This window comes from Myxocyprinus asiaticus, chromosome 27 (genome assembly GCF_019703515.2).
Source record: "Myxocyprinus asiaticus isolate MX2 ecotype Aquarium Trade chromosome 27, UBuf_Myxa_2, whole genome shotgun sequence".
In the NCBI taxonomy this organism is placed as follows: domain Eukaryota; kingdom Metazoa; phylum Chordata; class Actinopteri; order Cypriniformes; family Catostomidae; genus Myxocyprinus; species Myxocyprinus asiaticus.
The window spans coordinates 3,282,656-3,310,223 of record NC_059370.1 but is presented as its reverse complement, the minus strand read 5'-3'; the positions used below and the strand labels follow the sequence as shown (position 1 = coordinate 3,310,223).

Below are 27,568 nucleotides of genomic sequence, written 5' to 3'. Positions count from 1 at the left end.
CACGAAATTCTACTTGGAGGCCCCTGTCACATCTAGCTACAACTCTCCTTGCAGTTACATTTTCCCTTCCCCCTCGGGCCACAAGGGGGCCCCCTGTAACTGTCTATATGAGCTATAACAGCTGCCTGGGTCTTACTTGCAGCTTTTAGTATAAAAAAGAATAAAAACTTGCTTTGAGGGGCTGTTTCCGCTAATAGCTAGAAACAGCCATGATCCCAGGCATGTTTTGCAACAAGCATTTTTAGTAACTGCAAAATGGGTGTATTTAGCCCTATAATTTCTGAGACAGTGAATTGATCTCTACAGACATCTTGTGCTCAAAAACATTTTTCGTTTTGTTTACAAGTGAATCCACCGCAAGAGACATGAGGGGATGGAGTTCGGGGAGTAAATTTAGAGGGACGATGCAGTTCCAATTCTAACCATCATGATCACACGGGAAGTCAACATGTTGATACCAAATTTTCGAGTACTTTATATTGACCCCATTCTGCCGAATTACCAACAAATGCCTTCTCCCCTCAGACATTTGCACCAGTTCAAGTACGTTTAACTTTTCCTGTTGTGCATATTCAGTTGGATACCATGTTTAAACCAGGAAGTAATCACATTCACTTAATCCATTTGGAGTTTCCATTTTCTCTCTAAGATTACATTTTTACTTTACTGATGGTAAGGCTGAGTGTATGGGTTTGGGGGTAGAGTTTGTGAAACATACATTCCTCTTCACTGTATTACATCACTGACAACTAAAAATAACTCACTTTTGTCACCCCTCTGCGGACATATCACCCAGAAACTGGAGCTCACCCGTGCCCTTACGTTCAAAAACACTTCCTGCTTTGGCCACTGGGGGCAGTAGTTAGAATTTAGGTAAGCACACAGACCAATTTTAAACAAAGATGTTAAAACCTATTGTACAGTCGCCAAATTCACAGTGAGATTAGTCTAAATCTACTACAACAGGATCCACCTCTACATGTGTTTATCGTTTCCTGATTTTCAGAGCACTAAACTGAGAGTTAGCCATCCAAAACATCCTGCAGTTTTCTCTAATCTGTTCTTCAAATGCTCCCTGACTCCCCAGCTAGGGTCCTCCAAATGAATCTCGACCATTTCTACCACTGCCTAACAACATGTATATGCATCCAAAACACAAGAAAATTAATTAGACTATGGCCTCTATTTTCGTGACCGCGCTAAATGCAGTGCAACGTGCAACGACGTACACAACGCCTTATCTAATTTTTGTGAGAGTGCTAATTCTAAGCAAAATTTTTGTGCTAGCGCTAAGCACAAGTGGGCGTGGGTGGGAGTGTTTGCGCAAACTGGGGGTGTATTGTATGTTTAATGATGTGGCGCACAATTTGCTAATTTCCTGAGAAATAGGTCATTGCGCTAAGATGTTTCAGAACCACGTCTGTTTTCAGCGCAAAGTCTAAAATAAGAGCCTACATTTGTAGTTTGGATATTCCACCAGCAGGTGGTAATAAAGTTCATGTCCAAACTCTGAAAATATTGTGGAACAAAAAAATTGTGTCCCTGACGAACACAGTCGTAGCTGTTTTATGAAACAAAACTTTATAAGATTTGTGTAAAACCTTCTAGAAGTCATGGTTTATTTTAAAAATTTTATTATTATGTTTAAATTTACAATTATGTTTATGATATAATTTATATTTTTTTAATCTTGATTTGTGTGATTTTTACATCACTGTAAAAGGGGCTGGTGGAAGAAGTTGGAGAGGGTAAAATGTTTGGATTTTACATGAGGTGGTTATATAGACTTTTTTTGACCACTTCATTATTTTGATTATATTTTTATTTCATTTTAATTGTAAATCAAATTTTGATATATTTTTGGTTGAAATTTTTGTGTGTTTTATGTACATCCAAATCCTGATGAGAATCACATTTTCCATGCGTATAAAAGGAGCATGTCACAGTCATAGAAATATGCCTGACATTTGCACAACAAAAATGCAGTTGCACAAAAGAAGGCAAGTCCATTTTTCTATTTTTCTAATTTTCTAATTCATTGCATACAGCCCATTTACACAACCAATTTCTTATGAATGTGCTGTCATTGTTTATATCACTGGTGCTTGACACAGAATGAACTATATAATAGGACACAGATGGTGCTATCACCGGAGAAGTACCTCAGAATTAAACTGCACTTGACCCAGCCCATTAGGGCTTTCCACATGCAATTTCGCCTAAACCCACTTGTGCCTAGACTTAGCGCATGCTTGCACGAAAATACCAATACTTCATGGCCATGCCCATTGACTTTGTCCATATGAATTTTCGCAAAGCTCTTTTAATGAATTATTGCACTTAAAATAGGGTCCAATATGTTGCACTTGTGTATGCAACAACAATGATTGAGAAATTAGGGGGGCCTGGGTAGCTCAGCGAGTAAAGACACTGACTACCACCCCTGGAGTTGGCGAGTTTGAAACCCAGGGCAAGCTGAGTGGCTCTAGCCAGGTCTCCTAAGCAACCAAATTGGCCCGGTTGCTAGGGAGGGTAGAGTCACATGGGGTAACCTCCTCGTGGTCACTATAATGTGGTTCTTGTTCTCAGTGGGGCGCATAGTGAGTTGTGCGTGAATGCCACGGTGGATGGCGTGAAGCCTCCACACGCGCTATGTCTCAGCAGTAATGCGCTCAACAAGCCATGAGATAAGATGCAGGGGTTGATGGTCTCAGATGCGGAGGCAACTGAGATTCATCCTCCGCCACCTGGATTGAGTCACTACGCCACCACGAGGACTTAGAGTGCATTGGGAATTGGGCATTCCAAATTGGGGAGAAACAAAAAACAATGAATGAGAAATTAAGCTTTCAAACTTTAAAAAAGGACACAAAACACGACTCATGTTCTATATTCCAAGTCTTCTGAAGAAATTTGACAGCTTTAAGTGAGAAACAGACCAACAGATTTTAGTTGGTTGATTGGTTGGTTAAGCCAGTTGAACATTTCAAGACTGAGGGTCATCACACTGTGCACACTTACAGACTCGCTGTCTCTTGTTTGGTGCACACACTAGTACGCAAGTGATTGCAAACTGGGTTCATCAATTACAAGATCACCTCAGCAGAGTCAGAGAGTCAGATATAGATGTAATTATTTGCAATCTGTTGTAACACATTTACTTTAACTTTCATAATTCTATCTTTTGACATTTTTAATTCAAAAGATATGAACTCAAACAAGCTTGAAACTGTAGTTGGTTTTGCAATGCAGACATTAAAATGTACCACCTTACAATTTATGTGCTATAGTAAAAGGGTTTAGATATCATATAATAACATTGTGTGAGGAACAGGCTGAAAAGTATTTATAAACTTTCTGCCTTTTTACTTGTGCTAGGTGTGAAAGTGAATAAAAGTCATTGTTGTAGCGTCTCTTGTGTTCAGTTCACCAGATAACTGCCATGATACGTAGAGCAAGCCACTTAAAATTCATTTTGCAAAGATGTTGTATAGTAACATGATGCAATGAGACCAGGTTTAATTTTTTACTTTGTTTCTTTCTTCTGTGTAAAGTAAAAGGAGATATTAGGCAGAATTAAATCTGCAGTCACCATTCATTTTCTTTGTATGGAAAAACAGATGCAATGAAAGAGAATGGTGACTTAAGGCCCAGGTGTACTTCATTTTTCTGCATTCCGAATCAGATCGCGCTGCTTTTGCTTTTTTAAATAATTTTTTTTTTGCTTTTTAAAATAAAATCTTTTGACCGCAAGTGAATACGAAAGCTTTTGACACATTCACAGTATGACTGCTTTGTGATACTCTTTTTTGTACAGTCAATGTCAGGTGCATGCACCAACAATACCCTTACAAAAATCGAGAGTTTGTCGCAAATATGACGCAAATTCACCTTTGTTGCCAAAGGTTTGCTGCAGGTTCACCACTACTAATTAAGAGCTGCAAACTTCTGACATTTGCGGTGAATCACAAGCTCATTTGCATATTAAAATAACGAGTGCCAAATTTGTGGCAATGTTGCGTCACATTTGCCAGAACTCTAGAATTTTTGTAAGGGTGCGTAGACGAGGCAAATTTTCTCAGCACGCATACAGTCCATGCAGACTGTGCTGATGACAAAATTTGCATCATGCATACTGTGCGCAAACCGATCACCAACGCGGACAGCTGAAGAATACATTGGTCCCAAGGCTGTCAGTCTGCAACATTCTGCCTACCATCTCTTTTTTTCTGAAGCCATACAATACTTTTGTGTGAGAAACAGATTTTCCACTCCACTGGACTAAATCACTGAATCAGTATAACTGGAAAAAAGTTCACAAATCAGACATTTCCACCTCTACCATGAATTCTTGTAAGTGTGCCAAGCTAGGGAGGATGTCAAACCAACCAACCAACCAACCAACCAACCCATTCTCCCTGGAAGTGGGATAGACAGAACAATGTTTAATAGGAGAGATATCTTTGCTGCATGTTAGCTTCTTGCATATGCTATTTCGATCCCTGAGGTTGAGAGCATGAGTGTGGTCTATATTTGACACCCAAGTGTTTGGTTCACCCGTTTACTGTGGAGTCAGCTGTGCCAGATGAACAGACTGAAATCTGAGATGGCTTTGAACTTACTTCCTCACTTTACTCTGCACCTTATACCTTCCCAGACAACCTGCAGTCAGGCTGGACTGCCATCAGTCTACCTAAAGCCTGGACTGAGTGCTTGTCCCACCTCCTTCATTTCTCTCTCTGTGTAGAAGAAAACCTGTAAAAGAGGGGGTGAGAAAGACATTCTGCACTCTTTTTGAGAGGGCAACAAGGTGTGCAGATTCTTCATGACGTCCTTTAGTCTTGGTGTTGTCAGCTCAGTGGAATTTTTACTGGCCCCTCAGCACTAACAGGATACAAGGGTAAGGCTCTGTTTTTTTTAAACAGGTGCATTGTTTTTCTTTGCCTGAGAGTTGGCAACTTGGAAGAATGGATACGCGTTGTGTTCTGGCTATAGGGTGTCCTATTGATTTAACTTATGATATTGAGTCGCTCCATGCAAATGGACTTTGCATTTCTATAAACATGTGGACCTTTTATTCTTGCTCATGTTTAATGGACAGACATTAGATGGTTGTGCTAAAAATACAACTGGCTGCAATGCCGTTATTGAGACATCTTGTTGTTCATGGGTGCTGCAGTCTATGGGTGCTAGCACTCCACTCTCAGGTCAAACATTTCTTCCTTGTGAAGGCAGAGAATATTTGGAAAATGTTAGATTTATCCTTTATAGAGGTCATGACATGCATTTTTTATTATTTTAATATGTTCTTTGAGGTTCACTTATAATTTTAGTAAAGTTTTTGCACAATAAACAGTCTTATATATTTGTAAAACATTATCATTTTCCACCCTCATTCTGACCCTCTGTCAGAAACACTCGGTTTTGGCATTGCTTCTCCTTTAAGACTTGACAGTAAATGCCCACTGTTCTGAATGGCTCTCTGCTCTTGACTGACCTACCATATCACTGCTTGACGCTAATGGGCGGGGCTACAGAAGTGATAAGGTAAAGTAGGCTTTGTTGTGTTGTTGTGGAGGCAGTCAGATTCAAATGTCTACCACAGTGTGACATAATAATGTGGAGCAAGTCGAGAACGAGTGGTTTCGGTGGCTTGGTTTCAACAAATGCTCTTTTTGCAGTGAGGAGGATGTTTTGAATTCTGAAACTTCAAGTATGTTTTTATAGTACAATGAACTCTTATATGTTAAAAGATCTATGAAAAGTGGATTCCTCATGTCATGACCCCTTTAAGAATTGACCCCCACAAAAAGTTTTATTGTAAAACTAGTTATTAAATAGAGTATGTCCAACTTTATGCTTATTCCCATAATCAGATCACCTCAAATTTAGCATTCATGTGTAAAAAACACAAGCAGGAAAAACAAAGAAACAAAATTGTTATGGAACTAAATAGATAAAAGTGAGTTAATTCTTGTGAATAAGTCTTTTCAATTTATTGAGCCCCCTGCAATATGTTTAGCATTCCCTTGCAATTATTTTGTGTTCCCTCACAATAAATTAACCATGATTTACTATAGTAATATTGAAGTAACATGACTGTAGTAACCTTTTTTTTTTTTTTTTTTTTGCACAAACAATGGTTTGGATACAATTAACAATGATTTACTGTAGAAATATTGTAGTAAATACGACTAATAACCTTAGTTAATCTTGTGGTTACTATAGTTTTTCAACAAAAACCATGGTTAAAATATAGCTACTGTAGTAAAACCACTGTTAATTTTACCACAGTAACCATAGTTGAACTATTACTATAGTAAAACCATGGTAAATTTTGTGGTTACTGTAGTTTTACTACAAATACCATACTTCAAATATGGTTACTGTAGTTAAAGTTAATTTATTGTGAGGGAACTCAAAATAATTATGAGGGAAAGCTAAACGAAGAAAATAAATTCCCTCCCTGTCCTCTAATGGGCTCTGAACCATATGAACCTTTTTTTCTTTTCTTTTTTTTTTAAAGTGTTCCTCACTATGCCTAAATGCTACCTTGATAGACAACTTAATGACAGTCCACTCACTGTTCAGTATATATATATATATATATATATATATAATGAATCTATAGAGTGAAGGCACTATAATCACATTCACAAAAGTTGGATTAATCCTTCAGGTGATCGGCTGTCAGTACCACCTAATGCTGACTCATATAGGATTATTGGAAACACTTTACAGTAAGGCTGCATTGGTTAACATTAGTAAATGCATTAGTTATCATAAACTAATAAATATATATTTTTTTACAGCATTTATTTATCTTAGTTAATGTTCATTTATGAAAATACAATTATAAATTACTAGCTCATGTTAGTTTGTAATGGATTAAAAAATGTAATTACTGCTGTAAATTTTGTTCATTGTTAGTTCATGTTTTGTTGTTAACCAAAGTTAACAAATACAACCTTATTGTAAAGTGTTATTGCACGATTTTTTGTGATTAAAACTGTTGTGAATACAAACCTCTTTTCTTTGAGACTTTGTTGATGCATTCTAAGCAGGGTGAAAGATTTATCATGCACCACGTGTTTCTAAATCCAACACAGAAGGCACAACCAAATTAGCTCAGAGCTCCGCTCAGGTTTTGTTGCCTCTCTCAGTGAAAGCACAGAACAGGGACCCATAGACAGGGTTACACTTATGACACTGGATAAAGTCATTTGAATCAACAGCCTGTTTACAATTTTGCATTTAGTAGGACAGAATACAATGAGAATATGGAGAAGATAAAGAGAGTTATAAGTTTCAGTGTTTGTTTGTTTATGGTTGTCAATGTCACCTTTCTTATCATTATTGTTTACATTTTATCATACAGTGGGGATCAAAAGTCTGCACAGTCTGCAGGTGTTTCAACCATAATCTGAAATAACATGTGTGGTGATGTGGGCGTGGCCGAGCAACATCTGTGGAGAGTGAGTCCAGGAGAGGAAGAATGGTAAGGACTGACACCTGTGGGAAATTATCTCTAACAGCTGTTCTGTGTTACAGTGAGAGCTGGAGAGGGATAAAAAGGGAGTCCAGACCTCCAGAGAAGAGAGAGAGAGAGAGAGTGACACACGAAGCTGTGTGTGTATGCATTTATGTTGATCTGAAAAGCTACCAGTTTGTGTTATACTGAAAAGTATCAAAAATAAAAGGCTTACGTTGGATTGTTCACCTGGCCTCTGCTTCCTCTTAATTCCCGGGTTTCGGCACCACTTTGACAGATCACTAGCTCTCTACTGAAGGAGGAAGCGGGGGCCAGGTGAACAATCCAACGTAAGCCTTTTATTTTTGATACTTTTCAGTATAACACAAACTGGTAGCTTTTCAGATCAACATAAATGCATACACACACAGCTTTGTGTATCGCTCTCTCTCTCTCTCTTCTCTGGAGGTCTGGACTCCCTTTTTATCCCTCTCCAGCTCTCACTGTAACACAGAACAGCTGTTAGAGATATTTTCCCACAGGTGTCAATCCTTACCGTTCTTCCTCTCTGGGCCTTGCTCTCCACAGACGTCGCTCAGCCACACCCACATCACCACAACATGTTTAAATAATAATTTCAAATAGTATGTCAACACTGTATGTTGAAATGACATGTTTAAGATGTATAAAATTAAAATGCATGTTTTGACTCTTAATAAAATTTTTTTTTTAAAAATTAGTAAACAATAAATATTTTTTGTGACTGTAAATAGAAATAACATTTTTAGACCATTAATTAAAAAAAATAAAACAAACACGTTTTACTGTAATTACTGTACCACACCAACAAATTCATTTAAGTTTTTTAACTTTAAGAGTCTAGGTTGACCACACTATGCACTTTAAACTAATTTAGACTTATTCTTTTAAGTGCTAGAAATGACTTGGTTATGTATGTAACCTCGCTATGGGGAGTGTCCTTCTGCACAACCTAGTAAAAACCCTTCTACAATAACGTCAATTCTTAGAATGGCTATGGCGTTTAAGCCCCGCCCTTTTAGGTGCGAAGTTGTCTGGTATAAAAGCAGGCATGCAAACACAATTCCTCAGAATTTTCTGACTGAGGGACAGAGAGGGACAAAAAACTCTGGGTCTATAGTGCTGCCAGCTTACGCAGTGTCTCGTTCCCTTCATCTCAGGGAACCGAGGTTACATTCATAACCAAGACATTCCCTTACGATTCAGTTCACTTGACATTGCATCACTAAACTGACACTATGGTGAACAGAGTCCCATCACGCCGCACTACATGACATAACCCTCCCAGAGCGGAAACATGATGCCGCAGTCCTACGGGATGACAACCGACATGAATATGCCGCAAGTGAATGACCCTCATGGTGAGCCATAAGGGGAACACTCAGAATGGATATATGAACTATAGTCATATAGTATGAATTAATGTCTTCACAAACCCAGTCGGGAAGAAGGTTATATTTATAATGAAAGTGCTTGTGACTTTTGGGAAATACAACGGTCTGAATGCAGGCGGTTGTGTAAAACAGGGAGCCCTTTTAAAAAAAAGGTGCATAAATGTATGTTTGGCCAACAAAATAGCAAGCGCCCTAGACAGAGAGGACTTGTGATGAGAGAGATGTTACATCTAGGTTGTAAAAACTTGCAAATGTGTTTTGAGAAGACCATCATGCTGCAAACATATGTCTTGTAAGGACACACCGTTCGTCCATGCCCATGAAGAGGCCATGCCTCTAGTTGAGTGTGCTTTAACACCAATTGTGCAATTTGCTCCCTGCGACTCGTAAGCCAGGGCGATTCCATCAACAATCCAGTGAGAAAGTCTTTGGTTGGAGATGGACATTCCTTTCGTGCATCCTCCATAGCACAAAGAGCTGGTCATGCTGGGGCAGATTTTTGCAGTGCTTGCAAATCACCGAACTGTTTTACTGAGGTCAGAGCCAGCAGTAATGTGGTCTTAATAGAAAGCACACGCAATTCAACAGAGTCTGGAGACTCGAAGGTGGGCCCCGTGAGCACATTTAGGACCAAAGTTAGGTCCCAATTCGGAACTGTAGCCGGGCGAGGGGGATTTAACCACCTCACTCCCCTTAGGAACTTTATGATTAAATCATGTTTGCCTACAGAGGTGCCGGCTTCAGGTGCGTAATACGCAGCTATAGTTGCCACATAAACTTTGAGCGTTGATGGCATGAGCCCTGCATCCAATCGCTCTTGAAGAAATGTAAGAATTTCAGGTATGGGGCAGTTCACTGGGTCTTTGCCATGTGAAAAGCACCAATTAGTGAAGTCATTCCATTTCAGTTCGTAAAGGTGTCTCGTAGACGGCGCTCTAGCCTGTAAAATGGTGTTCATTACCAACCGAGTCAGGTCTGGCCTGTTTAGCGCGCTCCGTTCACACATGCAGGTTCCACAGCTTGGGCTGGGGATGCCAGATTGTGCCCTGCGCTTGAGAGAGGATATCCCTCCTCAGCTGTATTTTCCATGGAGGTCCGTCCAAAATCTCATTTCGGGAAACCAGGACTGATTGGGCCACTTCGGCGCAACCAATAGAATTGTTTCCTTGTTCTCTCAGACTTATTGACAGCTTGACAGCATACGACGAAGTGAAGGAGGCACATTTGGGGAAACACGTACTTGCATTTCAAAGGCCATTTCCTAGCGGAGCTTGGGGCTTGGAGTACCAGAGAGGACAGTGGGCATTCTCCGCTGAGGCAAAATTTTTCCTAAATCCTCAGGACAGTCTGAGGATGAATTCTTCATTCACCCGGCATCACCACTTGGCATGACAATAGGTCCGCACCGTAATTCAGACAGCCTGGGACATATGTCGCCCGCAGGGAGAGGAGATGACGCTCGCTACATAGGAGGAGGTGACACGTCAGTCTCTTCATTGGCAGGGAACGTATTCTGCCTTGGCAGTTTATGTATGCCATAACTGTCATGTTGTCTGAGCAAATCAGAACATGATAATTCGCTATTTTGGGCTGAAAAGCCTTCAAGGCTAGGAAAACAGCCGACAGCTCCAGGCAGTTGATGTGCCATACCCTCTTCACACATGTTCATGTGCTGAAAGTCAGACATCCACTGCACACCACCCCCCAACCTGTGTTGAAAACAGTGTCTGTGGTCACCACTTTCCACCTGAAAATCTGCCCCAGCATGATACCTTGCTGGTAGAAGGCAGGAGCTGTCCAAGGTGCTAGAGCAGCTAGACAGTGGCGCGATATAATGATGCGCATGCGCCCTTGGTGCCAAACATGTCATGGCACACGGCGCTTGAGCAGTACTGAAGAGGTCTCATGTGTAAGAGACCTAATGGAATGATGGCGGATGCTGCCGCCATAAGTCCCAATGCTTTTTGAAACAGCTTCAATGCAAGTGTCCTCCCCAATATGAACTGAGACAAACACTGAAGAATGGCCTGAACACGCTCATTCGTGAGATGCGTACGCTTGCTCACGGAGCCGAGATGGACTCCCAAAAAGGAGATTTGTTGGCTGAGGGAGAACGTGCTCTTCGCCCAGTTGACATTGAGGCCCAAGCTGTTTAGATGTTGGAGCAATAGGTCCCGGTGCTAGCATAATAGAGCCTCTGATTGAGCTAGTAATAGCCAATTGTCGAGTCAGTTCAAAATGTGCTCAGTTTCAGAGGGGCGAGTACCGCATGGATGCACTTTGTGAACGTGTGAGGAGCCAGGGACAATCCGAAGGGCAGGACTTTGAACTGATACGCAGTTCCCTCAAACGCAAATCTAAAACATCCTGTGATGTTGTACAATTTGAACATGACAGTACGCGTCTTTCAGATCTATCGAAGCAAACCAATCGTGTAGGCGGACGTGCGATAAGATCCGCAAGTGCACGATTCAAATGTCTCAGATATAAAATTGGCCGAAGCCCGCCGTCTTTCTTTGGGAAAAGAAAATAGCGGTGTGACACCACGCCAGAGTTCGTGTGTGGAAATGAGGAGATGGGGAGCAGTGACGCTTCAGGTAGGCTTTTATTTCCTTTGCCTCTGTGCACAGCATATGCACTCTTTCTGTGCTTTTACTCAGTTCAATAACACTCTCAAAATAAACAAACTTCTTCACAACACTCAGTAGAATAAACACTCAGTATCAACAGACGCCAACACTGTACACTCGACTCGTTCTCTCTCTATGTTTAAAGGTGTCTCTCTGCTATCACTGTAATGAGAAACAGCTCTTAGAAATCATGTCAACCAGCTTGACGAGCCACACCACTCCCTCTCTCCCTCAGACAGACACAACGACCATGCCCCCATCACCACAAGCAGCTGTAAAACCCTTTGTGGGCTTGACAATTTGGAACAACCTCTATCGTGTTATTTGCAAGAAGATTATGTATTTCGGCTCGTAACACTGACGCATCTTCAAACGGGACCGTGGAAGACAGAACACCATTAAAACGGGGCGGCCGACGTGCAAATTGGATCATATAACCATGTTCGATCATTTCTAGCACCCAGTCGGAAATGCTTGTAAGGACTCGCCATGTGTCCACATAATAAGACAATTTGGTTTGTTGATTGTATGATATAATGCACCGCTCACCATTGGGAAGAGGTTGTGCATAATGTGTGGGCTTTGAAGTGGAAAAGATCTCTTTATTGAAAAAATGTGAGCGTCTCGTGCATGTGCAACACAGAAACAACATTTTGAACACTATTTTGAACAACAATATTCTTTCCCGACAAACAGCAGTGGGGAAGAGGGCAACAGCATTCTTCGTGATGGGCCCAGGAGGAACGGCGAGCTCTGCTTTCCACTTCATAGGGCTGTGCCTGTCATGGTTCCCTCGGCACGGGGCTCACGCTGAGGTGGCTACCTTTGTTTGGGCCACGGCTTGCGTGGCTTTACTGGTGGCTCAGGAGCTGTGGGGTTTTTAGCTGGGTCAGTCGGGACAGTGCTGGAACGAGCCAGTTGTGATGAAGTACTGCTCCGTTTTGGCATAAAATGTCTCATAGCCTGTGAGTGTTGCTGAGTCTTGATGTAGCGCTCAGCAAATCTATCCACAGAGCTTCTGAAAAGGCCAGCTGTAGCCACCGGAGCATCAAATAGAGCGGCTTTTTCCGCGTTACACATTTCTGTGAGGATCAGCCAGATGTGATGATCCACATCCACCAGGTTGCCCATTGACTTGTCAACAGCCTGTGCAGTGACTTTTGTGGCTCCAAGTTTGTAGTAGTGCGGAGCTCTTTGAATGTTTCTGGATCATAACCTTGCTCATCCATTTGCTTGAGGAGCTTAGCTTGGAAAACTTGGAGCACCGCCATCGCATGGAGTACATGGAGATTGAGGGGCTTGCGGGGCATGTGCCGGCACAAGGTCCAACTCAAATTCATCCTGCTCGACCTCGCGGCTCCGCTGTGCCTCCTGGTGTGATCCCTCTGGAGTCACAGAAGAGGTGGGTGGGAGGGCGCGGGAGACTCAGAACGAGGGCGATTTGCGAGCAAACCATCTTGAGACTCATGCCCTCACAGTGAGGGCAGTCTGTCTCCATGTGAGCTGTCTCTTCATGGGTGTGGCCCAGACAGCGAATGTAGCTCTCATGCTGATCTGACGGCGGGATGTGTCCCTTGTATAAGGAACACTTACAGAATGACATCTTTAAAAAGACGCAAACACGTAAGCGGCTCTTTTAGGTATGTATATATATATATATATATATATATATATATATATATATATATATATATATATATATATACAATATCAACATTAGCTTATAAGGATACAAAACTCCTTCCGAAGCTCTGCGGAGAATCAGGATGCTGAAGCAGCCAGCGTAGCGTCAAGCGGCGAGGCTGAATAAATGTTTGCCGGAACACTGCAGGGGAGTGGAAAGTCTTCTCGTTGCCGTGAAGATCCCACCTGCTGACTTGTGTATGTCGACGGTGAAGTAGTAGAGGGCTCCTAGACAAGAGATGAACTGCTGTCTTGAAAGAAGAAAATTGTAAGGAATGGTATTTACTCGCCCGCTTTTATACCGGACATCTTCGCGCCTAAAAGAGCAGGGCTTAAACACCATAGCCAGTCTTAGAATTGCTATTATTGTAGATGGGTTTCAACTAGGTTGTGTAGAAGATCGTTCCCCATAGGGTCAGCTTAGTGACGCAATGTCAAGAGAACTGAATCTTAAGGGAGCTTTAAATTTCAGGAGCTTTTAAGCTCAAGCTCAACTTTTCACTGCAGTGGTAACTCCCAAAACTCCCAAAACCTTTCAGAAACTCTTCTAAATCTCATCATAACAGAACAATAAATATTTAAAAATCTCCCACTTTATTCATCTTGCACAAAAACACATAATTGCTCTTAATTTTAACATTTACTGCCATTTATTTTATTAAATGATATAAAATGAATATACCAGCCTTATGGAACTACAAAAATTAAAATGTATTGTTAAACAACCTTAGTAACAACAGAAGGCCACATGATGAGTGTCTCTTCCAGGAGCAATAATTAATAAACATGTAGAGACAGGTTAACACATGATAATAATTTAATTTATAATTTTCTTTATCACACATTATACATTTGCACATATACAGTGAAATTCTTCTTTTTCACATATCCCAGCTAGGCTGGGGTCAGAGTGCAGGGTCAGCCATGATGTGGCACTCCTGGAGCAGATAGGGTCAAGGGCCTTGCTCAAGGGCCCAATGGTGGCATCTTGGTGGTGCTGGGGCTTGAACCCCTGACCTTCTGATCAGTAACCCAGAGCCTTAACTGCCCCTTAAAGCTTACAGCACCTGGTATTCCCAGGCGGCCTCCCATCCAAGTACTAACCAGGCCCAACCCTGCTTAGCTTCCGAGATCGGATGAGATCGGGCGTGGTCAGGGTGGTATGGCCGTAATGACACTAATATAATGCAATAAACATAAACTGAACACCCAAATGTACATTACGGAAATTAAAAAATACAAAGAAACATCTATTTCCATTAAATATAATGAAATGTGATGGGTCATGCATGGACTTCTGGGAACACTCAATTACTGTTTTTCATTGTAATTTTAACAACAGTTTACCCCAAAAGTACATGTATTCTCTGTTTAAATGTAATATAAATTTCTACCATTAATTAAATGGTAAAAACATACTTTTTACATCAAAAACTTTTATTTATTATATTACAATATTTTACTGTTAAATTGCATGTATTGTCTGTTAAAATTATGGACATTTTTTACAGAAATTGCTCATCAATTTCAGTAATGCAAAATAAAAAAAGAATAATTATGTTATCCAAACACAAATGCATTAGGTACACATACAAAACTAAGAATGAAAATGCATTGCTTTCATTTTAGCTACGTAAATTGAAGGAACAGCAAAAATAATGTTGGGGTTACTTAACTCCAGATTAATGTTGACTTCACTAAAAATTATTTGTTGAATTTCTTCATTATAATGAGTACAACATAAACTCAATATCTTGTGTCGCAAATGTAGCATCAAATTAATATGATTTCCCTAATGATATTTCCCTAAAATACATTTATTAATTCCAAATTGACATTTTTCAGCAAATATTGCTCATTGAAATATTAAAATTTTCTCTGTAAAAAGATGTTTGTTTGTTTTACACTGCAAGAAACTTTTTTACCGACAGATTTTTGCAGATGTCCCAGGTTAAAATGACACTTTTACATGTGAAAATTATGACATTTACTTTTATTTAAAGGAAAATGCCTGTTTTTTTCAGTAACACATATTATCAGTTACTTAAATGGTCAAATGTAAATTTGGTGTGAATAAATGCATTTTAGAGAAATTTGACACAAAAATTGTGAAATGAATGTAAAATTATACTGTAGTTTCTCTGTAAAAAAATACTTTCTTTTTTTACAGTGTGGGCCACATTGAAAATTTGTCATTCAAAATATTATGATGCACTCTTTGTAGGTAACTAATCAAATAAAAAATTCTGACATTGAGCATGTTAACTTCTTTTTACATAAAGTTAATGGCTTTTCTTGCTCCCATTGAAGCACACAAGATGCTCTTTGGAACATTCTCAAATCATGCTGGATAACATGATCAAGTTTTGTTCATGCCAGCTTGTGTGCAAGAGATGGACATTTCATATACTAAGAAATTCTGAAATTTGTGTCTATTTTTTAATTGTACTTTTCACTCAAATTGTTTTGCTGATAAAATCGCAATAATAATCTGTAATGATTTATTATTATTTATTTTTTATAATAATAATAAAAAAGGAAAATGGAAACATTTGTACTCCACCATACAGTATGTCAGATTTCTTTTTTGCTCTGTGCTGGAAATGTAAAACATCTATCACTTGCCTCAGATTTGTTAGGTAATAATTGTGCTTTAAATGGTAATGTGTGCCATTTTCAAAGTTCAAATTATTTTTCTACCCCATTTTAATATGCAAAGACAACTATAAGCCATTCTTAAGTTGATTGCCCTAAAACTTGTTAACACTGTTAGTTTAATCATCCTGACCTGCCTGACACAGCAACATTATCTCAACCAGTGATGTGAATTTGGGGCCTGACTACCTGTTTAACCAATGACAAGGATTGGGAGGGTTACTTTTGAAATGTATTCCACTACAGATTACAGAATACATGCTGTAAAATGTAATTTGTAACGTATTCCGTTAGATTACTCAAGGTCAGTAACGTATTCTAAATACTTTGGATTAGTTCTTCAGCACTGGTAGATTTTTTCACTTGTTTTGACTATAAAAACTCTGCCAGTACAGTAAGACAAAATACACGTTAAAAATACATTCTCTGAAAAACCTAAATATCTTATGCAGTGTTGTTTCTAAAACAAGATGAATCAAATTGATCTTTGTAAGGGGGTTTAGTGGAAAGGAGGAGGCGAGAACCGGCTTGACAACTTAAATAACAATTTATTAACCAAAAAACACAACCAAAACACACAACTGAAAACACACAGTACAGCTGCATGCAATTCACTCTCTCTCTCTCGAACTGTCGTCCCCGGCCGCCTTTATCCCTCGCGCGCCCCATCAGGCTAATTGGGGACCGGGTGTGTCTCATTCCAGCCCGGCCCCGCCCTCCTCGGCTCTACAATCTTGTTTTAAGGATTTTTAGATATTTTTACAGGAAAACAATAAAAAAATTATCAAGAATATGATTTTTGCCGTAATATTAAAGGTCATACTAGAAAAAAAGAAATTATGATCCAACATGAATTTTCTTGATAAAAAAATATGATTGTGACTGGTAACATGCATGTAAAAAGGCTAGAAATAGCATTTTAGCTTAGCGTAAAGCTGACAATTTACACAAGGTTTATTTCTATTTCTTCTGCTCCAAACTTACTTCAAACTTACTTCTCTGTCTGCTCATATGAATGTAACACATCATAAGAAAGTGTTTCACCGCTGTTCAAATGCACTTTGGATCACATCATTTATATGTATAAATGTTTTCCATCTGAAAGGAATAAATATTAAATGAAACAAATGACAATAAAATGCAAAGTAATCTCTTCAGTAATCAAAATACTTTTTGAATGTAACTGTATTCTAATTACCAATGATTTAAATTGTAACTGTAGTGGAATACAGTTACTTATATTTTGTATTTTAAATACACATTCCCGTTACATGTATTCCGTTACTCCCCAACCATGCCAATGACAGATGGGAAGTGTTTGTGAAACTTGTGACAAGAACAGAAATTACACACTTCAGATAAAGACTGTGCATTTGTTGTTAATAGTGCATTAAGTCAAACCCTTCCTTTAGCTATTTAAACACAAAAACCATATGAACTCAATATTTCTTTTTTCTCATTTTATGTTAAAGTGTCTCCTGCTGGGCTCATCAACACTCTCTGGAGATACTGGAAACATGGCACAGTAAGAGACAGAAACAGAAACACTATAGCTTTAAGGGGATAGTTCACCCCAAAATTAATATTCTGTCATTATTTACTCACCCTGATGTCATTCCAAACCTATGATTTTCTTTCTTCCATGGAGAAGCAACTGAAGCCTGTGCCAGACGCTCTTTTTCATGCTATTAATTTAATGTGGATGGAAGCTTTCAAGCTTAAAAAAAAACACAAAAGCACCATAAAAGCATAAAAGTGGTCAATATGACTTGCACTATACTGTATTCCAAGACTTCTTAAGCCACATGACAGCTTTATGTAAGCTACAGACCATAATGCACATATGGACTAGACTACTAGCCTTTTATGGTGCTTTTGTCTTTTTAAAAGCTTTAAATCTTCAGTCCCAATCATTGTTATTGCATTGGAAAAGAGCACTGAAAGACTCCAAAATGTGTGTTCCATGGAGGAAAGAAAGTCATACAGGTTTACAACGATATGAGGGTGAGTTAATGATGACAGCATTTTTATTTGGCTAAACTATACCTTTAAATATTTCCTCAGTATGCAGCCCCATAAATTACTAATTTGATTAGCGATTCCTACATTATTTTGTGAATCTTTACCCTTAAATCACTTTAATTGATCCTATGTTCATTATAAATGTTTATATACTGTCTAGAACCATTATGTTAATATGGTGTCATGATGTGGTATACTTGTTTTGACATAATCTTTATGCTCTTACATTCTTACTTTTCTAGGGTCCAGAAAAAAACCTCCACTATGTCCCTGACTATCTCATCATGCTCACGAGAGACATCCTCCTCCTCTTCTTCTTCATCTTCCTCTTCTACAATGCTTCAGCAGAGACACTCCAGTTTAATTCAGCCTCTCTGCATTAGTCCTCAGATGGTAAGAAAATATGAGGTGACATTGGTTTCTACATTTTCAATACAATTAAAGTGCAATCGACAGCATTTGTGGCATAATGTTGATTACCACAAAAATGTATTTCGACTCATCCTACCTTAATTAAAAAACAAAAGAAAAAGAAACAAATCTGGGTTACAGTGAGACACTTAAATTGGAAGTCAATGGGGCCAATCCGTAATTGTTAAAATACTTTTTCAAAAATATAGCCACAAGATGTAAACAATATGTGTGTTAACATGATTTTAGTGTGATAAATCATTTAATAACCTTTTCTGTGTGAAGTTATCCAATTTTATAACTTTGTTGTCATGACGACACAATGCTGTAAACCCTAAAACGACCTCAGAAATTATGATTTAACCATTTAAGCTCAGATGGGCCAGTCAATAACAGTCTTGACCAACACAAAATAGGGATCGTTTAAAACTAAGAAGCTCTACAATGCATGTCGGCATTATGTCCATAACTGAACAAGTGCTTTGAAATTTGCAGACAAATCCATTTTGATAATTTATTAATAATTTTGCACTGTATATATTATTGTAATTGGTAAAAAAATCAAACTCATCAAATAGCCATGTGTCATATGTTGTTGGAAAGCTCTCAAAGAGTAGAATACAGCCAGCCTATTTGTTTTACTCAAATGCCAAGCTAAAAAAAAAATAGCGAGTAATAGCTAAATATACACTACCGGTCAAATGTTTTGAAACACTTGACTGAAATGTTTCTCATGATCTTAAAAATCTTTTGATTTGAAGGCGTATGCTTAAATGTTTGAAATTAGTTTTGTAGACAAAAATATAATTGTGCCAACATATTAATTTATTTCATTATAAAACTAAAATTTAATAAAAAAAGAAAAGTTTTTGAAATTGATGACTTGGACCGAATAATTAAGAAAAGCAGCCAATAAGTGCCCAACATAGATGGAAACTCCTTCAATACTGTTTAAAAAGTATCCCAGGGTGATACCTCAAGAAGTTGGTTGAGAAAATGTCAAGAGTACATGTCTGCAAATTCTAGGCAAAGGGTGACTACTTTGAAGATGCTAAAATATAACACAGTTTTGATTTATTTTGGATTTTATTTAGTCACAACATAATTCCCATAGTTCCATTTATGTTATTCCATAGTTTTGATGACTTTACTATTATTCTAAAATGTGAAGAAAAAAATATAATAAAGAAAGAGTGAGTGTTTCAAAACTTTTGACCGGTAGTGTGTGTATTTGACATACATGATCATTAGATAACCCAAACTAAGCACAATGTACACACAGCATCTAGCTATCTTGCTTCAAACACTTTAGGTTTCCTGGATCAGATGAAGTCATTGGAAATGCTGTAGTGCCATGGAACGCTAAACCAATCAGACTGGGTTCAGATCTCTCCAACCAGTGGTGATAATCCTCCATATTTGGACACTGTTTAAAAAAAAAAAAAAAGATGCTTTATTATAACAGTTCACATAAAAGAAGTAGTAAAGGAAAAAAAGAAACAAGCAAAGAAATAGAAAAACAAAAACATATAAATAACTATGTACAAAGGGGTATTAGAATATTCAAGAGCCGTAGATGTAGGGGTGTCTAAGATGGGTAAAAGTTCAAGAATCTACAGCAGTCCAGAGTCTTTTTTGCCTTGGTGTTCCTTACACCCTCCAATGTTTCAAGATACTGATAGAGCTCAAACTAAAATTTCCAAAATGTGGTATCTTCTTTGACCATCTACATAAATAGGTTAAGGACATAACAGATTTTCTTTTCTTAGGGATATTTGGACACTGTCCTCCCTGCGGACTGTAGCACGATGATGTAGTGGATATAATCCACTGGATGTTTTAATGCTTCATATTATATTCGATTCTCTTTACAATATTATATTATTTAGTGTTGTCAGTGTGGCATATAGCCTATATGCAATTTTGTTTGACAGGTTATATTAGCCTAGTGGCTAACTGAAAGTTAGTAGTTTAACTAATGCCAGTAGACATCTGTGTCTGTATAAGCTTTAATGTTTAAATTCATCCATATAACAAATGTTTATTTTTTCTCTGGCAGCTTCAAAGTTAGATGTTTATTTGAAATACTGGATATATGCATTGTTTTGTATTTTATCTTCACAAAACTAATTGTGCCGTATTGTAATCGACCACTGCAGGATGCATAAAGATAAACGTTTTCTTCTTTTTTATTCTTGTCAATATAAGACATGTTATACTAAAATAAGATTTTAATGCCAAATCAAATTAAAGAAGAAATATGACTGTATATGTTCTCGAAACAGAATCAAACAAATACAAAAAATTAAAAAAAATATAAAAATAATAATAATTATCATCCATACCAAACAAATTCACTCCAAATAGTCAGCAAACTCTCATATTCTTTAGAAGTCTGAAATCCCCGAAGCTCAAAAGTTATTAATACGCTATACTATACTATTAACATAAAATAGTCATTATTGCACTCTCTTTTTTGTATTTACACATAATGCTGCATACTGTACATGCTGAATAAAATGTTTGCATTCAAAACATCCAGTATATCACAGCTCTGAATGTTTTAAATCCATTAAAAATTGTATCCACTACGTAATCGATGTCCGTGACGTAGTAGATAAAATCCACTACGTCATCGCGCTACAGTCCGCAGTGAGGACTAAAGAAATTTAAATCCGATATTAACACAATGTGTAACTTCTGTAATATGCAAGACAAGACTGCTGTACATCTATTTTAGCACTGTCATTTCACCAAAATATTTTGGGAGAGGATTTGCACATTTGTGATTGATTATGTGTAGGCTCCTTGTAAAATGCATGGGCGCCTGCAGGATTTAATCTGAGGGTACACACAGAAGTCTGCTGTAGAGGTCTGCACAGGTCTTAAAATGAAACCCGATCCTTACCCGAGACCATGTGGCCCGAATGAAAGGCTACCGTCAGATTTTAAGCCCAAACCCGACCCGAAATCGCTTCCTACCTAATTTCTTCTCCTAACAAGTACTGTTGTAATTGGCTATATTTTATGTAGCATATAGGCAACATTCGTAACAGTACTGAAACAGTAAACATACACAGTTTTAACAAGGCACAGCAGCCCCTTAGTACACTAGAGCAGAAGGGGGAAAAAACATTGACTTACCGTTTATTTGCTGAAACTTCACTTGGTGCAGAACAATCTGGAATAATATGAAACAATGTAACAGTCCCCTCTGTGCAGCCTGAACTTGTTTAGAATGTTGAATCTTTGTGATACCTGCGCTAAAAACAATCTAGACGCAACGCAAAGAATGAAACAGAGCGCAGGTGTCTTTCTTATTGTGCCGGTCCTGCTTGAGAGGCTGAAGAAAAAGCAAATGTCAAAGACATTCATCCAGCATGTGATTAAACAATGGGAAAAAAGAACAGATGTGCTAAATAACACGTTCGGTGTGAACGGCCCCTAAGTCATCCGTTAGCGCGTGTCTGTGAGTGAGAGCGCATGCGCAAAACAAGTTCTGAAGGCCTGTTGAAAAACCCTAAGTCCTACTTGAAAAAATGACCAGAACCCGACCTGAAACCCGTCGGGTTTTCGGGTCCCGTCGTATTGGGGTCGGGTTGCAGACCTCTAAATCTGCCTAATAAACCTTATATCATGCTCCCCCATGAGATTTGTTGTTGTTGTTATTGTTGCAAAAAAAAAAACAAAGAAACAAAAAAAAAAACAACAACAACAACAACAACATCAAAGTGTTCAATTCTGGAGACTTTGAGATAAGCATTTGCTTTATTTTCTCGAGTATGAGTAACATTCATGTAACTCTTGACTAAAGCATTTCTTCCATTAACCGTTCAGACGGACGCATTCACGCTAAAAAGCAAATAGAACAGAACGCAGATGCCTGGAGACTCGTTATTTTCATTTGAAGACATTTTTTTTACTTGACACAGCGTCTACAAATGCAGCGCTCCCATGAGAGATGCTAAGACAAGGAAAATGTAAATGTAAAAAAATGTTTTTTTTTTTTTTACAAGGAAAACGATTGAAAAACAGCGCGAGCGGACGCAAAAACACATTCAGTTTGAACAGCCCCTTGTTCACATGACACAGCACTAGCTAAAGTTTCTAAAAGTTACCTCTGTTTCAGTTGACTGTAGATAAGTTTCCACTGTATTCAGCGCTAAATAAAATAAAATAAAATAAAATAAACCTCTTGGACGCAGAGAGTCATGTGATCAATCACTGTAATTAGCTACAGGAGATGGCGCCAAGTATATGACACAGGTTTTGTCTCGTTTGGAAGGCTGCATGCTAGGTAGTACGCGACCTTTGAAGGCTGCAGTATGCCGAGTGTCCTCCTTTAAACAAGCCTTATTTAAACGAGACGGCCTTCGTAGGACAAACGGAAACAGAATGTAACATGGTTGCTATGACAGCGTGCGACTCTTTAACAAGCGCGAGCGCTTTGAGTGAGAAGGGAACAAAGTCCCTCTGGAAGGGAATGTATGAGGTACATTTTAGGAGAGTTATAAAGATGTAAAGAGAAAAGAAAATAGATTTTACAGGTGTACTTTTAGTCTAATTCTTTATTTTAATTATATATTAATATAATTATACATATTATATACTCTGCACCCATCTACTGAGGTACTTCAACTTGGGAATTAACATTACTTGTGTTTGAACATCATATTTACGGGCAAATTGGCATAATTTTTTTTAGACATTTCCGTTGAAGCAAATAATTGTGGGTTGTGAGTGCCCACGAAGGATACACCTCATGCATCCTCAGAATTCCCGTGAAAGAAGGTCGCATTCGAAGGCTGCATTCGAAGTGTTCTACTCACTTTTCTGAAACGAGACAGCCTCGATGATGTATGCGGCCGACAAACGTGACTTCTGGAGGACGCAGCCTTCCAAATTAATTGAATCTCATTACTAATGATACTCATTACTAAAATCATAAAGTCTCAGAATTGATCATAATCTATATCAATAAAATTTTGTAAATTTGTCTTTAAAATTACACCAAACACTTGACCCTCCTTGGTTTTTTTGTTTTGTTTTCTGTTTTGTCCAGTTATAAGCCTTTCATTTTGGGTATGCCACTTTCAACATGGCACTGATATAGTGTGCCACCAGTTAAATGATTTACTCAGTCTGGTGTGGAAGAACCTCACTGGCTACCATAAAAGGCCACACTTGAACCCGATTGACCGCCTTTGTGATGAATTGTAACGCTGACTGTGAGTCAGGCATCGTCCAACATCAGTGCCTGACCTCAGTGATGCTCTTGTGTCTGAATGGGAGCAAATACTTGCAGCCATGTTCATGATCTAGTCTAATGGAAAGATTTCCCAGAAGAGTTAAAGCTGTTACTGCAGCAAAGGGAGGACCAACTCCCCATTCATTCCCAAAGACATTACTTTACAAATACATAATGCAATCCAAACATACATCTAATCTGAATGCAGATTCAAGTGTTAACCTGTTGTTGTTGTTTCACTGTCTAGGTTCAGAGCCCAACACAGTGTTCAGGGAGTGCTGGAGCATCTCCAACATTTGTCAAGGTAATACAGTACTTTAACTTTAAAGAGTTGTGAGTTATTGAGTTTGAGCTCTTGTGGAGTGTTATGTGGTTCTGTCTCTGCAGTGTCTTCAAGATGTGAGCACAGTGAAGGGGCAACTGGTGGTTCTGGAGTGTAGAATCAGAGGAACTCCTCCACTGCAGGTCTCCTGGTACAGAGAGCACGAGCAAATCATTGACTCGGCAGACTTTCGCATTCTTAGAAAGAGTGAGTTAAAGTTGCACACAGCTGAAATGTATTATATCTCATGCGTAATTTTATACATTCCTTGATTAAAGGAATAGTTAAAAAAAATTAACATTTATTTTGTTATGCTCATGTCTTTCCAAACCCATATGCTGTTACTTTTTCCATGGAACACAAAAATGGAAATTGTAGAAGAATCTAGCTCATGCTACACCACAACTCCAAAGCTCCAAATCAGGCTCCAAATCAGGAACAGACACAAAGTAGTTATTCACTGAAAATCTAAACCTAAACAATGGACCCTGTTCCAGGAATGCAGAAGAGTTTGTTCTGAAAAACTGTTCTGAATGCTCTGTAGTGCCGGCCAGAGGGTAACAGATCAAAAACATTTCCTCACTCTGGAGACATACAGGTCTTGGAGGGTGGGTAGGGGGGCACCAATAATCCTGAACCAAACCACACAGTTATAGATGAACTCAGGACAGACTCAATGATGGCTGAGTAGAACTGAGTCAGCAGCTCCAGTGGCAGATTGAACTTCCTCAGCTGGTGAATAAATTACAACCTCTGCTGAGTCTTCTTCACAGTGGAGTCTATGTGAGTGTCCCACTTCAGGTCCTGAGAGATGGTAGAGCCCAGGAACCCGAACAACTCCACTGCTGCCACAGTGCTATTCAGGATGGTGAGGGGTTGATCTTACTTTTAAGATCATTTTTATGGTGCTTTTCTCATTTTTTGAACCACATCTCAGACATTTTGAAAACTCCCTTTTGTTCCACGTTAAACATAATAAAAATAAAACGATAAAGCAATGAGTAAATGATGACAGAATTTTCAAATCATTTAATTTGAATGTGTATGTGACGAGGAGGAGGGCGTGGCCAGGTCTTAAGGATGGACGCCTGGCGCTGAGTTACCACAATCAGCCGGCAGGGGGAATAAAGAGGAGCCGGAGATGCCAGTTCGCGAGCGAGCGAGAGATATATATATACACATATACACATATATATATATATACACACACACATATATATATATATATATACACATATATATATATATATATATACACACACATATACATGCATGCATGCAGCGGAATATCGTGTGCATTCTGCATTGAGCCGGGAAGGCCAACAGTGTAAGCAGCAACTCTGTGCTGGAAAGCATTTTTATATTGTGTTTCAGTTAGAAGTGTGTGTGCTATTAAAGTCTTCATGATTGTTCACCTGGTTCCCACTTTCTCCTTCAATAGGGAAGGCAGTGATCTGTCACAGTGTATTTTAAATACATTTTAATTACTTGAATACGGCATCAGAGTAACATTTAATACAGATCAACAACCACTTTTGGTGGTGCAGGAAAAAAAGTCTCCCTAGTGACGTTTTGTCATGAGAGTTGACATAATGGTTTGGAATGAGTTGGGTAAATAATGACTTAATTTTCATTTTAGGCTATTACTATTACAGGTGCATCTCAATTAATTAGAATGTCGTGGAAAAGTTCATTTATTTCAGTAATTCAACTCAAATTGTGAAACTCGTGTATTAAATAAATTCAATGCACACAGACTGAAGTAGTTTAAGTCTTTGGTTCTTTTAATTGTGATGATTTTGGCTCACATTTAACAAAAACTCACAAATTCACTATCTCAAAAAATTAGAATACATCATAAGACCAATAAAAAAAACATTTTTAGTGAATTGTTGGCCTTCTGGAAAGTATGTTCATTTACTGTATATGTACTCAATACTTGGTATGGGCTCCTTTTTGCTTTAATTACTGCCTCAATTTGGCGTGGCATGGAGGTGATCAGTTTGTGGCACTGCTGAGGTGGTATGGAAGCCCAGGTTTCTTTGACAGTAGCCTTCAGCTCATCTTCATTTTTTGGTCTCTTGTTTCTCATTTTCCTCTTGACAATACCCCATAGATTCTCTATGGGGTTAAGGTCTGGTGAGTTTGCTGGCCAGTCAAGCACACCAACACCATGGTCATTTAACCAACTTTTGGTGCTTTTGGCAGTGTGGGCAGGTGCCAAATCCTGCTGGAAAATGAAATCAGCATCTTTAAAAAGCTGGTCAGCAGAAGGAAGCATGAAGTGCTCCAAAATTTCTTGGTAAACGGGTGCAGTGACTTTGGTTTTCAAAAAACACAATGGATCAACACCAGCAGATGACATTGCACCCCAAATCATCACAGACTGTGGAAACATAACACTGGACTTCATGCACCTTGGGCTATGAGCTTCTCCACCCTTCCTCCAGACTCTAGGACCTTGGTTTCCAAATGAAATATAAAACTTGCTCTCATCTGAAGAGAGGACTTTGGACCACTGGGCAACAGTCCAGTTCTTCTTCTTAGCCCAGGTAAGACGCCTCTGACGTTGTCTATGGTTCAGGAGTGGCTTAACAAGAGGAATACGACAACTGTAGCCAAATTCCTTGACACGTCTGTGTGTGGTGGCTCTTGATACCTTGACCCCAGCCTCAGTCCATTCCTTGTGAAGTTCACCCAAATTCTTGAATTGATTTTGCTTGACAATCCTCATAAGGCTGCGGTTCTCTCGGTTGGTTGTGCATCTTTTTCTTCCACACTTTTTCCTTCCACTCAACTTTCTGTTAATATGCTTGGATACAGCACTCTGTGAACAGCCAGCTTCTTTGGCAATGAATGTTTGTGGCTTACCCTCCTTGTGAAGGGTGCCAATGATTGTCTTCTGGACAACTGTCAGATCAGCAGTCTTCCCCATGATTGTGTAGCCTAGTGAACCAAACTGAGAGACCATTTTGAAGGCTCAGGAAACCTTTGCAGGTGTTTTGAGTTGATTAGCTGATTGGCATGTCACCATATTCTAATTTTTTGAGATAGTGAATTGGTGGGTTTTTGTTAAATGTGACCAAAATCATCACAATTAAAAGAACCAAAGACTTAAACTACTTCAGTCTGTGTGCATTGAATTTATTTAATACACAAGTTTCACAATTTGAGTTGAATTACTGAAATAAATGAACTTTTCCACAACATTCTAATTAATTGAGATGCACCTGTATATACAGTATTCTATACTATTATATTTTTATTATATTATAACTATTAAAGGTGCTGTAAGCGATTTTAGCCGTTCTGGAACTTCCACAAGACTACCCCCTCTCCAAAACACTGCCCTCAAAAGCATTGAGACGGTCACAGCGGCAGTGCTTCTTCTCACAGTTGTCAAACAAATTAGTAGCAAAATAGCACCCTCAGCTGACAACTGAATCTGAATATGGCATTACACCTGAATGTTCCGCTTCAACTACTACACTATGAATGCACAAAATGATTGACAGGTAGGAAGCACATCAAAGTCTTCTGATTAATTCAGTCTGACTGATCAAAGAATGGCCTGCAGTCACATTTTTGTGTGCTGTTGTTTACACAGTCTTGTGCTGTCACAGAGATTTCTCAAGACACTTTTTTCTGTGCTATCTTTCAGGGAGTTGGAACTTTTTTTGCTTACCATTCCAT

The 27,568-nt window shown here is 38.8% G+C and overlaps 1 protein-coding gene and 1 non-coding gene across 2 annotated transcripts in view; one reads left to right on the top strand and one right to left on the bottom strand.

Annotated features, from left to right (window-relative positions):
- The first annotated feature begins 4,628 nt into the window (after positions 1 to 4,628).
- LOC127418143 (myotilin-like) overlaps positions 4,629 to 27,568 on the top strand; it is a 52,900-nt gene continuing 29,960 nt past the window's right edge. Inside the window, exons 1-5 of the mRNA XM_051658549.1 lie at positions 4,629 to 4,900; positions 17,345 to 17,397; positions 18,137 to 18,287; positions 23,801 to 23,857; positions 23,941 to 24,082. Of these exons, the coding sequence (XP_051514509.1) occupies positions 17,390 to 17,397; positions 18,137 to 18,287; positions 23,801 to 23,857; positions 23,941 to 24,082 (358 nt within the window). The 5' untranslated portion in view covers positions 4,629 to 4,900; positions 17,345 to 17,389. The remainder of the gene's footprint in view (positions 4,901 to 17,344; positions 17,398 to 18,136; positions 18,288 to 23,800; positions 23,858 to 23,940; positions 24,083 to 27,568) is intronic.
- Positions 14,273 to 14,391, bottom strand: LOC127418413 (5S ribosomal RNA). Its single transcript, XR_007893424.1, has one exon. It is a non-coding gene; the product is annotated as a 5S ribosomal RNA (ribosomal RNA).